Source organism: Geospiza fortis, unplaced genomic scaffold (genome assembly GCF_000277835.1).
Source record: "Geospiza fortis unplaced genomic scaffold, GeoFor_1.0 scaffold392, whole genome shotgun sequence".
NCBI lineage: Eukaryota > Metazoa > Chordata > Aves > Passeriformes > Thraupidae > Geospiza > Geospiza fortis.
This window is the reverse complement of record NW_005054541.1, coordinates 124,242-138,187: the sequence shown is the minus strand read 5'-3', so window position 1 is coordinate 138,187 and position 13,946 is coordinate 124,242. Positions and strand designations below refer to the sequence as shown.

Here is a 13,946-nt window from a genome sequence, read left to right as displayed (position 1 = left end):
GAGACTGCACCTTTCTCCAGGATCCCTGCTCCAGCAGAACCACCCCTGACACTGCAGGAGGGCTGAGCCACAATTCCAATGGGACTGCTGCCAGCACCCTGACCCACAGGGTGTCAGTTGTGTTCTGACTCTGGCAGTGTTTTAGTTCACTGCATTGTTTATCTTTTTATTTTCTTCCCTATTAAAGAACTGATATTCCCTGCTCCCATATTTATAGCAATTCAGAAAAAGGCGGGGGGGTTGGGGGTTTGCATTTTCCATTTCAGGGGAGGCTCCTGCCTTCCTCAGCAGACACCTGGCTTTTCAAACCAAGACATCTGCACAAACCATTGCTGTATGAGCAGTAACTGCACCCTGCCTCCCCAGAGACATCTCAGGGAATGAGCCAGGAACAGCTCCTGTCAATGCAGGCCGGGCTCTGACTCAGGATTTTCCAGTTAGACTCAGGATTTTCCCAGATTTTCTTTCCATGAATCCAAGCCCTCTCAAACAGTATTCACCCACAGGATTCATTCCTGCCTGGGATGCCAAATGCTGCCTCTAGCTCCACTCCAAGATGCAGATGGAGAGTGGAGGGGATGATGTGGGTGCACACGTGAGCGTGGGCTTCTCCTCCGCTGCTGTGAATCAGCCACAATCACAACAGCCAGTGATGCTCTGCTAAATGCTTTTAAAAAAGGACACTTAAAGGAACGTGAGCAAAATAAAAATACTGAACTAGTCAGATTAAAAAACCACAAGCTGTAAACCTTAGAAGAGAAACACAATTTTGCTTCTAACACAAAGAGAATTTTTAAGAGCAATTCACTCTGTTCTTCAAGGAGCTTTTCCAGCCTGGGCTTATGCTCACTTTTTCAAAAGAGGCTGACCAGGGCATTTTTTTATTTCTTTCAAGCACAACAATCCAACCCAAAGCCATTTCTTTTTGTCTGACTCTGTATTAATTTCAATTCCATCAACGAGGCAGTTGCATAACTGTTGTTTGTAATTGCTGTCACGTCAACCCTGAAACTGATCACTGCAACACTGAAGTTATATAAAAGGTGTTGTTAAGATTTTTGTTATTTTTCTCGTTTAAATTGTGGGAAGATGAAGTCCTACCCTGGAGAGGTGTTTTGGTTTTCTAAGCTCTGTTGTCTATTAGTCTTGTGCTTTGGTGTCTTTTCTCTCCAGTTTTGTTTTACACAGTGCAAGGGTCTGTTTATGCACAGAAACTCTCCAAAAAGTTCTGTGCACCCCACTAATACACAGGCTATAAAATAAACTCTGCTGAGTCAGAGAAGCTACTGGCAAAAGTAAAGTTCACAAAATGGGTTTGCTCTTAAGGAGCAATTTCAAGTTCTGGCAAGGCAGACTATTTAAATGCTCCAGTGGCTGGAATTGTGATTTACCTTGTTCTTCCAGAACCAGTGGGCTGTTTCCATGCAATGATGGAGTATCAGGCCCCATGGGATCCTTTCTCCTTGTGTCTCTTCACCCAAACACACAGAATTGCTCCTGGAATTGAGAGTCAGCTCCTTCAAACTCCTCTTGGTGTCCTTGCTCCTCCTGAGCACTCCTGATCATCCCCTTTGACGCAGGGGTGTGCTCACCTGGCAGGGAGGCTTCTCCTGCCCCCAGAGAATTTGAATGATCCATTTTACCACTCATTTTCTGTCCTGCTGGAGGCACAAATGCCAGGGCCATGCTCACAGATCTCTTGTGCCCAAGGTATTCTGAAAGGCATTCAGCACTGCAGACAGAAATGCTTCAAGCCAACAAATAATGAAGGACTTTATTTTGACATCAGTGAATTGTACCCAATATTTACTCCAATTATGTTCCTTCATACTTAGAAGCAATCTGTTTGTAGCTGACATTGTTTTTTTCTTTAAAATAGTCTAGACAACGTCAGATTCTGCAAGGGGAAAAATGAAAGAGAAAAATATACTGAAGTACCAATATAATGAAGTATCAATGCTCACTGCCTCCTCAAAAAAAGAAAAAAACCCTTCAAGACCAGAAAATATATCTGCTTCTTACAGTGTCTTGTCAGTAAGTCCTGCATCCCTGGGGAGGAGAAGCTTGTCTAGAGATGGGCATGGGATGGCAGGAAACCACATCTCTCATTTCCACTCCAAAATCAAGAGAAGCTTGTAAGGGCTAAACCAGAGCAAAACAAGGTTTGTGCTGGTGATCTGGGCTTGTAACCCATTTATTTCATCATTTCCCAGGAGACATCAGTAGCAGCTGCTCCCGAGGGGAAGCAGCAAGGAAGGAGTTGGTCAACTGATGTTTTCACATGGTCATTGTTCAAAATTCCTTCTGGATTGTGTGTGCACCTTCAGGGCAGCAGGCAGCACTCTGTGAGAAAAAACTGTCACCTTCTGAGTGCTGGGAGCTTGGCAAACCACAGATTTGAAGCACCTAGGGAGGCATGAGGAGCCTGGGAATGCAGTTTAGCCAGATGCAGTGCATGCATTCCTAAAGACACTCCCACAGGAATCCAGTGGTGTTTGAAATGAGAGGGGTGTGTGTCAAAGCCAGGGCACAGCCACTCAACACACATTTAATTCATTAATTTCATAATTTGGAGAGAAGAGATCAAACTTCAACAGGGAGGTAAAGGTTCAAGTGAGATACACAAATAGATGCCCTGTGAGTTGCTCCCTTATCTTCACCTGAGACCTTGTGACTGAGGCAAAGGCAGCTCATGCTCAAAGGCAATTAACTCAAGCCCTTAGAGTGGTTTTCAAACACACAGATCTCGCTCTGGGTGTTTGTGGCCTATTTCTCAAGGATTTCTGAAAGGCAGCTAAGGAAATCAGGGCTCCTGGCAGTGACTCTGCTATCCCAGCATGTTTGTGTGCTCTGAAAAGCTGCCAACAGACCCCAAACTCCACCAGGACTGCACCGCAAGCTGGGGGCTGTAAGAAAGGCTCTGCCATGGACACACCTCCCCTGCTTTGCATGCTCAGAGTCTCAGAGCAACTTCAACTCTCACAGGGGTGATGTTATCTCACTACTGTGGAGATGCAGCTTGTGGAAAGCTAAGAAGAAATAAGAAAATGCATCCCAGAATTCAAAACCCTCTGATAATGTACTGAAAGAAATTGATGTTTTAAGTTTAATCCCAAGAGTAGTTTAAGGCAAGTTCTTCTATTTTAGTTATCTCTTGCTCTGTTTGGAATCCAAGCACATGAGCAACATAAATTGTTTTAAGATGTCCTGTGTTTTTACATCTCTCTTGTGAAGAACACCAGCATTTCAAAGAACTGGACACTTCCAACGAGTTAGAGAGGAGAAATAAAAAGGTGTTTGCATTTAAACTGTATTCATGCATAACCCAAGCCAGGTTTCTCTCAGCAGCTTCATTTTCCTGGGGATATCACTGGGTAGGAATGGTGCAATGAGCCCTGGGAGAACTCCTGTCCCTGCTCTGCCACATTCTCAGTAGCTGAGTTTGGTCTTAGCTCAGACACTCTCCTCTAAGCAAAAGAAATAATCCTTCATTACTGTCAGGAATAAAGTGCTGAATGCTCCAAGGAAGCCACACAAAAAGCTTCACTAGTGTGCACTTGCTTTGTTAAGGGTGCCTAAAAGATGTTTCACACAAAACATGTGGTGGTGCTTTGGAAAAACCTGCTCCAGTCACCAGCCCAGGCCTTGCCATCCACCCAGGGGTCCTGCCCAGCTCTGGGTGCTGTGTGAATTTACACCTCCACCATCCACCCAGGGGTCCTGCCCAGCTCTGCGTGCTGTGTGTGCCTTTGCAGTCAGCCAGAATTTACTGCAGACTCCAAATGGGACCTGGCTTCAACGAAATAAATTTTTTTCTTTCATGGGAGACTCAAGCCTCTGTGTGTCACACTGCATCCTGTCCAGGGCCCTCACCAGATGAACTCCCTTTTCCAGTTATGCTCTGGTTCAGACACCTGTCCCTATTCATGTTCCTCAGTCAAAGGAGAACTTGGGATTTAAAACTCTGCAGCCCTACCCATGTTCATCGTGGCTCCAGCTGCTCTGCACCAGGGAGAGCTTTTCCATTTTGTGTCTCACTCCTGTGTCAGACACTGAGTACAGTTTGGCAGGTGGTGTATAAATCACCCCAGCCTGCTTGTACTGAGCTGCTGTAGGGCAGAGTTAGCTCTTCAGGCAAGCACTTCCCAACCTGCCATTTTGCCAAGTTATGTGCTGATCCAGGATTGCAGCTCACTCACACAGGTGGGGCTGTAGGAGGAAAGTGATTCTAATTGCAGGGGTTGTAGAAACAGCAGAGATGGATTTTAAGTCCCACACTCTGGGCTGTTCAGGACTCCTCTGAAGCTCACAGCTGCCACTACAGTGACTGCCTACTGTACTTTTAAACACCTTCTGCTCTGGCTAATTTGATGAGGCTCCCCCTTGGCCTTCCATCAACATCACCCCATGGAAAGTTGGCCCCAGCACTTCTGCAGAATGAGGTCTACAGAGAACATGAACAGAAGGCAATCTAGTATACCAAGGAAAATGAAACAGAAATGTGTACTTTATTCTTAATACTCTTTACTCATGTAACTTCTCCAACCATCTATTAATGTTAATTTTGTTCTAAACTACCTTTGTCCCAGTGACAGCTTCAGCACCAGTGAGTTCTCCTCATATCAGCTCTTTTGGGACTGGTTAAAAACTAAGCTATGAGAGAATGCAGCTCAAGGGACAGGGCTGCACCTTCTCACTGAAGGTCCAGGTTACTCAGTTGTGCTGCAAGGCAAACACTGCCAGAGTTAAATAACCACACAAAGCAAAGATATACTCCATAAAACATTAATATTTTAATGAAAAATCTTAGCTTCATATTTCTATCCAAAGACACTCAAAACTAGTTTTTCTCCCCCCTTAATTTTGACCTATAATGGGACCAGTTTGGAGATTTTTTTTTTTGTATTTTGGAACTTTTTTTTTAAAGATTAAACAACCAGGCTAGCAAAAAGGTACCCAATACATACTTTTCTTATATCAAACAAGCTAGTATTTCAATACAATGTAACTATACAGAATATATACATTACACATATGATCACAAAGCAAACACTACAGGCTCAGAACAGATTTGAAAAAACATGATATTCACATTGATTACAATAACTCTAAAAATGATTGTAACGTTGAAACGGCACTTAGTTTACAAAAAAAGTCACAAAAATATATATAGCCACCAAGAACTATGGTTCCTGAAAAATACTAATAGCCAGATAGTATTATATAAAATGTGAAGTGTATTTAAACATCGTATACATTAAAAAACAAAACCAAAACCCAAAACCAATTCTGTTAGGTCAATAAACATGCCAAGTAATCTAGCTGTGGCCAGCATCAACAAGAGAAGCTGTACTGTGGATGAGATGATGACTGGATATACGGCTGGTGACTGGAGACTGGCACAGTTAAGGGGGTTTCACTGTTACTAAAATGCACAAAGAAGCCCAACAATAATTTAATTCACATTTTTTTTTCCCTCCAGCTTCCACTTTTCCCTCTTTGGGGTTTCACCATGGGGCAGCACCTCGAGTGAAGGCACTGCAGAACAGAGCAAGGAAGCTGTCCAAGGACTCGGTGTAGCCAGGGTTACAGGTCAGAATATCAAAAGCATGCATCAGCTAAACGAATGGTGAAACAAAATCACTCTTCTGGGGACTTCAGCAACCCTCAGGAAGACTGTAGGTACAGTTGCCACACAGGCTGGCAGCACCAGATTCCACTTTTTTTTTTAGTGCAACCAGATTTGTAGCTGAGAGCTGTGGGGCACGGAGTTACTGTGCTAGCACACGGAGTGAACAAAAATCCAGAGCAGTAAGTACTGTTGCACTAAAAAAATTCACATTTGTTTCTTTTATGGTACATTTCCTCAAATACTTGGAACCCACTCTATTTACCAGGTACCTCTGATGTGGTGAGGTACTGTCTTGAACCCTCTTACCTGCCATCATCACGATGCTATGGGATTTATTATGTCTACAGTTGGAGATGAGAACCCTCCAAAACAGGATTTCACCTTGTGAGCAAAACTGGAACGTGAGCGGCCTGAATGAAAATCAGCTATTTTCCATATTCTGATGGTGTGGAAGTTGCAATGGATGTAGGAGCAGCAGGTGCTCCTCCATCTGAATTCTCTCATCCCTGCAGGGTGCACAAAGCTCCTGCTGGATTTGCATATAAAATGCTTCCTGGTTTGTCTCTGAGAGAGACCAGCACTCACCTCAGCCCTCCCAACCCGGGGCTGCAGGGTGGAACCAGCGACCAAGAAGTGCCTGAAGCCCTCATAAAAAACCTTAAACCATAGCTTAAAAACAATAAAACTCCATCCCACAGGGGACATATAGGGATCATAGTCTTATAAAATATATCTGACTGCATTGGCAGCTATTACTTTTTTAAAAAGTTTAAATTCACATCTTTGAGACTCAGAATCCATGTGAACCCAGAACCATTTTCAATACCCGAGTCTACTGATCTCTCAGTATGAGAGACTTGGCCGTGGTCTCTGCGAGCCTGACAACTGAACTCCAGCTGTGGGAACAGCACTTGGGCTCACTCTGCTTGCAGCAGGAGGGCTGAACCACATCAACCCTGACCCTTGTCTAGCAGACATAGAAATGCATACTAAATAATGGATTTTTTGGGGGAGGGAGGGGGAAAAAAGCTAAGAAGAAATAAGAAAATGCATCCCAGAATTCAAAACCCTCTGATAATGTACTGAAAGAAATTGATGTTTTAGGTTTAATCCCAAGTGTAGTTTAAGGCAAGTTTTTTTCTATTTTAGTTATCTCTCTTGCTCTGTTTGGAATCCAAGCACATGAGCAACATAAATTGATTTAAGATGTCCTGTGTTTCTACATCTCTCTTGTGAAGAACACCAGCATTTCAAAGAACTGGACACTTCCAACAAGTTAGAGAGGTGAAATAAAAAGGTGTTTGCATTTAAACTGTATTCATTTCTATGGAGAAAAGAGATATTAACAAGAAACAATTACAGACAGGAAAATTAACAAGTAAACCCAACCCTAAACCAACCAAACAAAATCCTCCAAGGACTCTATTCTTCCTCCAGTTGAACCAGATTGAAAAGTGAGAACTAAATGAAGATGTTACCCAGAGATTAGGAGGCTGAAAAGATAATGTGTAACACACAGTGCAATGAATAATGACCCCCAGGCCTTGCCTTGTACCTCGGTGTTAACGATCCTTATTTCTTTTCAAGGAAGAACAGATCAGAGCTATAAAGTCTTTGTAACTTTCCCCTTTCTCTTTGGTATTCTGAAAGCAATTTGCCTTCTGACTCAAAATTTTAAGTCTTAAAAATCCAATATCCAGGTATGTCTGTGGCGTATTTGTACCTTCTCACCAATGAACTCTTTAGTAAAATACTTCAGGGATGAAAATGATCAAACTTTAATGATCAGATTATGTCCTCCACCTCATACCTGACCACCTTTGATTATTACATCTCTGCAGTCAGAAAATGCGGTTTGGGTGAAGCGCTGTTCAGAACATGACTCACAAAGGACTCTCATTTACCTGTGGAACATGTCAGGAAAAAGAGAAAACGCTGGATTTGAGCTCAGTGTTGTAGCCCTCTAGGTCAGAATAAAGCTCAGCAAAAGGCATTGTCTTGTCTCACTGGCTTCTCAGAGAAATCACAAGTGGAAGGGAAATGGTCTCTAAATTCAGCTCATCAGCAGGCACTGGGATATTGCACAGTACAGCAGCCCAGAAAAAGCATTTCTCCTTCAAGCCCTTTTAAGAAGCCTCACAAAGGTAGATATAATCAAGACTGAATTGCAGCACAGAAGTTCTTTGCAGCATGTTTCTAAAACACCCTTTGGATCTGGTGGAGAAACCTCATTCCAGCAACCTGGAAAGTACTTAAATCCCAACTGTTTTCACTCTATTTAACTAAAATATGTGGGTTTAACTGAAAAAGAGAAAAATTGTTGAAGTCACTGAAACCCTTTAAACACTTTCCAAAGGTCAATAAACTTTATTCCTTACAAAAGCTGGCTATTAATAGAAAGAATTCAGTCTCAGAGAGTATCAGAGCTGCCTAGGCTGACTGAATACAAATTGATGTGCAATATAATACGACTTTTGTGTCTTCTGTTTCTTCAGGAGCAACCTTTCTCTATTGGTTTCATTTCCTCCTCATGTTTGCATAAAACAAATCCGGAAAATAACAGAAAATAGCAATTTACAAAAACAAGACTGAAAACTAAGGGAGTAAATCATGCCTTTGGAATACTGAGATCAAGCAATACCTACTCACTCAGCACATCATCTGTAGGCCGTGGGCATTTGGCATCAAACACTGAGTTAACTTCAGAAGCTGTAAGAAAAATCACAAATCTCCTAATGTACTTCCTAATTTAGGTTTCAAAGCAGTACTCGAGCCAAACAGCCTCGACCAAACAAGACTCTCTGCTCTGAAAATCCCACACCCTCCATTTGTAGCTTTTTCTAAATATGGAAAAATGAAATTGCAAATATTTCAGTTTATTGCTTGCTTGAGCTGTGTGTGTAGCTGGAGTAATGGCCTTTAATAAACCAAGTTGGCAAGGATTTAAAGTGTTTTGAAACAGGAACAATTCATCATTGCTCTATAGGCTTTTTGTAAACAACCCCCTGTTGGTTAGAAAGTTGTCCTTAGAGAGAATAAATTGCTTGTTTTATCCAAAACAGGCTAGTAAAAATCTCTGAAACTATACATACATATGTATAAACAAAAAAAAAAAAGTGCAACCATGCACAAAAGAGCTTATTTTTTCCAATCTGTAAACTCCCTCTAGCTAAATCTCAGATTAGTAAAAACACAGTGTGTATGTGAGGGGGCAATGATCAGAACAGCAAATAATCTGGCCATGGTTTAAGAATTTCAGTTTGGGAAAACCTTCATTTTCCTTTGTGGTTCCCCACCTACAGACAGGTACAGTCAGGAGATATTTGTCAGGCTTGCATGGCTGAACACCTCTCCATCGTTCCCAATTCCTGGTGCACCTTTAGACTTTCCATGCCTAGCCTCAGTTAGGCTGATCTGTTTAGGCTATTTGATCAAGCAGTTTCTAAAAGAATTGGAACAGAAGAAGTAGGAATACCTGGCATTCATCTGGGCTGGACAGGGATGGTGTGTTTTGAAGAAGTGTGTGACTGTTCCTTTCAAAACCACTCACCATTTCCAAGCACAGGGCACAGTAAGGGCTTTGAAAAACAGCAGGCACATATAGGAAGTGTCACTTCTTTATGCCGAAGATTAAAGCATCCACTCAAAACTAGTCAAAACTGTTCAGTCATGGTTTCCAATGCATCCTTTTGTTTATCATTTGAAAAAGGTTTCCTCTGATTTCTTTCCCTTAACCAGAGGGCCTGCAGAAGCAAGAGACACTTAATGAGCTGCTCTAACTGTGGAAGAAGGAATAGTTAAAGTGATTTGAATCAGTTGTTCTTCTTTAGAAGTATATCACAGCTTCCATGATGTTCTGACAAGATCTTTTTTTGTGCAATCAGTCTTAAATATTTTCACAGAAGTGATCATTCAGTCATGAAAAATAATGTAACATCTGTCGCAGTTTTCAGTTTAAAGCGTAGCTTACAAAGTAAAAAGGGGAAAATCTCCCCACTTTTCGTTTAAAAAAATTAAATTAAAATGTACAGGACCAAACACAGGCACTTTCCAAAGAACAAAAATGAAACCAAACCATGAATTATTCGATAGTAATAGATGACAGCTCCGGTTTGGGAGGGTCACCCGTGGCTGCCTCAGCAGTGGTGTTAGTCTTTGGCTGCTCTGGCACATCTTCTTCCTTCTCTGCCAACCCACCCAGAGACCCCAAGGGGAAAGTGCTTTCACAATTCTGAGTAGACGACACCTGTGAAATGACAGGCATTTGGACAGAAGAGTTGCTTTCAAAGCCATGCTCCCCTAGCTCATACTGCCCGAGGGTCTCCTCTTGTTCCTGGTTTAAGTAGTCCGGTACTAGGAAGTCACTGGAAGAGGGGTAAAGGACAGAAGAGAAATGTCATTTCTCACACCATGATATCAGCTCCATCACACAAGCTAAACACTGCATTGACAGAGAACAAAGGCACTCATTTCACATTGGCCAAGACCATGGCACTGACATACTCCACTAAGCACCATAACCTGCTTCTCATTTCCACACGCACAGAATTTATTCAATGGCATCTATTTCACATCCGTATTTCCTACACAGCACCTTCTTATTATTAGATTGTATCACCTTGATGAGAATGAAAGTTAATGTCTGGAACACATTTGGCACTGAAAACCTCATTGAAAAAAAGGGAGCACTCAGGCTTTAAAAATAGAAACAAAAATGAGTTCAGCACTGGCAAAATGTGGCCCTTTGCATGTCTGAGGTACGGCATCCCCCAGAGCAGCAGCAGGACTTCCCTCTGAGTGGGCAGGCTGGAACCAGGGGCACAGGTGAGGCAGCTGAAGGCAGAGGGAGCTGCCAGCTGCACTGGGGGTGTGATCCTGACACGTATCACGCTCCTGATAAAAGTATGGAATTGCATTTCCTTCCCCTTTTAATCCTTCCTGGACAACTCTTCTGCTATGCACTCTTAACAGCTGAGGGCTGAGTGGATCCAAAGAAAACCTACCAGATGCTCCAGTTGTACTTTCAGAGCATGAGGACATAATGGAAATAAATTCCTTTGCAAGTTTTCAGCACCAGACATGAAGTTTGTACTTGAGACAAGTATATACATGTATCACATATACGCACGTTTGTATGCTTTGGTTCACCTGGCAATGCCTCAGTTAAAAGAAATCCTTAAATGACAGAAGCATTCACTGCTCCAACCCAAACTCACAGCCAGCTCTGCTAAACCTCAAATCAGACTGAAGGAAGGGCTACAGGCAACTAAAATCACACTCTTTAATATGACTTTAATTTGCTGACAACAATGCAGTGCTTACCACAACCAGGGCATCACCCTGCAGAGTGTTTGCTCCAGTTTTGGCACAAGAGCCAAGAACAAGAACTGTGTAAGCCCGCAGATATGAAGCACTTGTACTTTTAAACAATATTCTGCTGAAAGAACAGCAACTGGCTTTCCTGCTTTGTTTTTCAATCTTTTTCGTCCTACGTCACTTCTGAGTTAATCAAATAGAACAAAATACTCAAATGTTTTTTATGGGAAGAAGAATAACGTCTGGAAATCAGGAGGGGTGGGATTGTGATGCTGTAACATTCAGAACACTGCATTTTTTGCATTGCTGAAGGCAGATGACTTACACACACCAAGCTGCACTCTCTCTAAGATTGAGCTGGAAGATCTTCCTGTCTTCAATTTCTCTCATCCAACTTTTGTATTTTCTATCTCAAATTCCAACAATTACATTTATATCAATGAGAGAACACAGTGCTTGTCTGATACCTCAGAACTCTTTTAATAGTCTTTAGCAGTGCATTTGTGAGATATGCCAAGTCTTTTGTGCCCTGATAAAAATGTCCAAGTGGCCCTTACTATTTCCAAACCTATTAGTCTAATCATTTAGTAATGTTATCTAGAAAATGAGAAAGGAGAAGGTCTGCAGTCATGCAATCTTTCCACAGTGTTAAGCAAGCACTTAGAATGAAGTTGGAAGTCTGTGCCCTATGAAAGTGAACAGACTATGTACAAGATTTTGAAAAGCAAATCAATATAAAATCACAGATACTGTAGGACAGAACACTGTGGCTTCACACCATTGGCCTGGCCATAGGTACTACTGAAAAGAGAAATTAAATAACCCAGAACCAGCCTCTGCATATCACTGGATTCTTCAGTAGCCTCCTATATAGCTCCCATGCTGTAAGACAGATCAGATACAACAGAGAGTGGAGCAGGAATCAATCTGACTGGAATTAGCTGGCAACCTGATGAGAGGCACAGCAGGCTGCCCTGAAAGCAGTAAATGATGATCTAAGGAAAAAAAAAAGAAGAAAAAAAAGAAAAAAAAGAAAAAAGCAAGTTTCCCTGTTAGGTTTTTGCTGTGCACCTCACCTGCTCTGGAAGTAGTTTGCTAGCTCTGACGCTTCATGGTTCAAGCTCCTCAGGTGAACGATTAAATTTCCAGAGTTGGTGAACATGGCGCCGCATGTTTTGCACTCGTAAATCCGAGGCTTGCGGATAATGTGCCGGGAAACCCGCATGTGGTGTTTATATTCCCCGAAGGAAGTGAAAGTGGCACTACATATCTGGCACCGGAAACAGCGTTTACCTTCGTGCTTCAGGCGATGCATCTTGAGCGAGTAAGCTCGGGTGAACTTTTTCCCACAGCGGTCACACTGAAAGGGTTTAATGCCTGTGGGAGAGAGCACAAACACGTTCACCTGCGGAACACAGGGCAGAACCCTCCCCACAGACAGCAGCTCCAGGTGCTCACAGCAAAGCCCTGCTTGAGGAAGAGATTCTCTGTTAACAATTACAGCAGAGCTGCACTCCCTCAGGAACAACCTCCAGGAAATCTCATGTGTAAGAGCCAAAATGAGGGATGTGGGACTGCAGGGGTTCTCCAAAATGCAGTTTATTGTATCCAAAATGCAGTTTATTCCATCCAAGACATTACAGCAGTCCAGGGTGGTGGGTGACAGAGCCTGTGCCTACAGCTGTCAGCTCCAGCTGCAGGCAGGCCTGGAAACCTACATCCCTCATTCAGGCTCTTACTAATGGCACTGCGCGTTGGGTGCCACTCTAACAGCCGAAATGAGGGATGTGGGATTCCAGGGGCTCTCCAAAATGCAGTTTATTGCATTCAAAATGCAGCTTATTGTATTCAAAATACAGTTTATTGTGTCCAAAATGCAGTTTATTCCATCCAAGACATCACAGCAGTCCAGGGTGGTGGGTGACAGAGCTGTGCCTACAGCTGTCAGCTCCAGCTGCAGGCAGGCCTGGAGACCCTTTGGTTTTGGTTACAATGCATTAAATACTTTTCTTTTGGTTACATTACATTATATACTTTGCTGAGCATCTTAATACAGTAGAACCAATCTATACCTTAACTTTTACCTATAACCTATCATAACTGCTATAATTACCATATTCATGTTACTGTTCTCCAATCACTAAAAGTCAGTACATTACAGTTTAAGCTACAAGTTGTTTTTTAGTTTTCTTGCAGTGGAAAATTCTGAGACCTTTTTTCTACTTGCAACATTTGCTGATTTGTTTGCCTGTGCTCTCTTTCTGCTTGGTAAAAACATCTTCTTGTTTGGGGTGGGTTTATCCTTTGCTCTAAGCCATAAAAACCCCTTCTAACTAACACACCCTTTGCCTCCTTGGTTATCCAGTGAGACTGGCTCAGCAATTCTTTTCTTTTATATCAAAATTGCTTCTATCTCTATTCCTTCATCAGACTCTACATTTAAAAATCTTTCTGCTAAGCACACATATCTGTGAGACTTTCTTGTCAAACTTTCATCCTTCCCAACACTCATAGCTGTGACCTGTCCTGAGGCTCCTTCCTCACAGTTTAAATGAGCTCAAGCCCCCAAGGATTAAAGATCCTCAGGGGTGGGAATTGATAAAATCAGAGGGTTTTGGGAAAGGTGCAAAAGGCAGGCTTCAGAGACAGCAGAACTGAGATTAGAGCTGATAGCATCTTCCCATTGTCATAACCATGTAATGAGACTGATGCTAAAAAATAAAACAGCTCAGAGCAAGTTCCTCACCAGTCCTGTCCCATTTGTGATTTGTACAGAGCCCCCAACCAGCAACACCCAGGCACAGCCACAAGGCCCTGATGCTGCAGCCATCTCCTGTGCCTTTGAACTCCTTTGATCTCGGCAGATTCTTGTGCCAGACTGGTTCCCAACAATGCAATTATCAGCCTACCCTTAATTGCAATGTTTTTTTCTGGCTGCCTTTGGCCTCAGAGAAGTGTTCTGGCAAGGGGACTGTGCACAGGGACGCCCCTGTAATGC

General features: G+C 42.6%; 1 protein-coding gene across 2 annotated transcripts in view; it reads right to left on the bottom strand.

The window, feature by feature from the left end:
* Positions 1-4,771: 4,771 nt before the first annotated feature.
* The window catches only part of ZBTB44 (zinc finger and BTB domain containing 44), a 21,033-nt gene continuing 11,858 nt past the window's right edge, over positions 4,772-13,946 (bottom strand). Inside the window, exons 4-5 of one of the 2 annotated variants that reach the window (XM_005429317.2) lie at positions 12,025-12,325; positions 4,772-9,996 (exon numbers count right to left, since the gene is read on the bottom strand). In XM_005429317.2, the coding sequence (XP_005429374.2) occupies positions 9,714-9,996; positions 12,025-12,325 (584 nt within the window). In that variant the 3' untranslated portion in view covers positions 4,772-9,713. The remainder of the gene's footprint in view (positions 9,997-12,024; positions 12,326-13,946) is intronic. The other variant, XM_031063888.1, reaches the window with a different exon arrangement.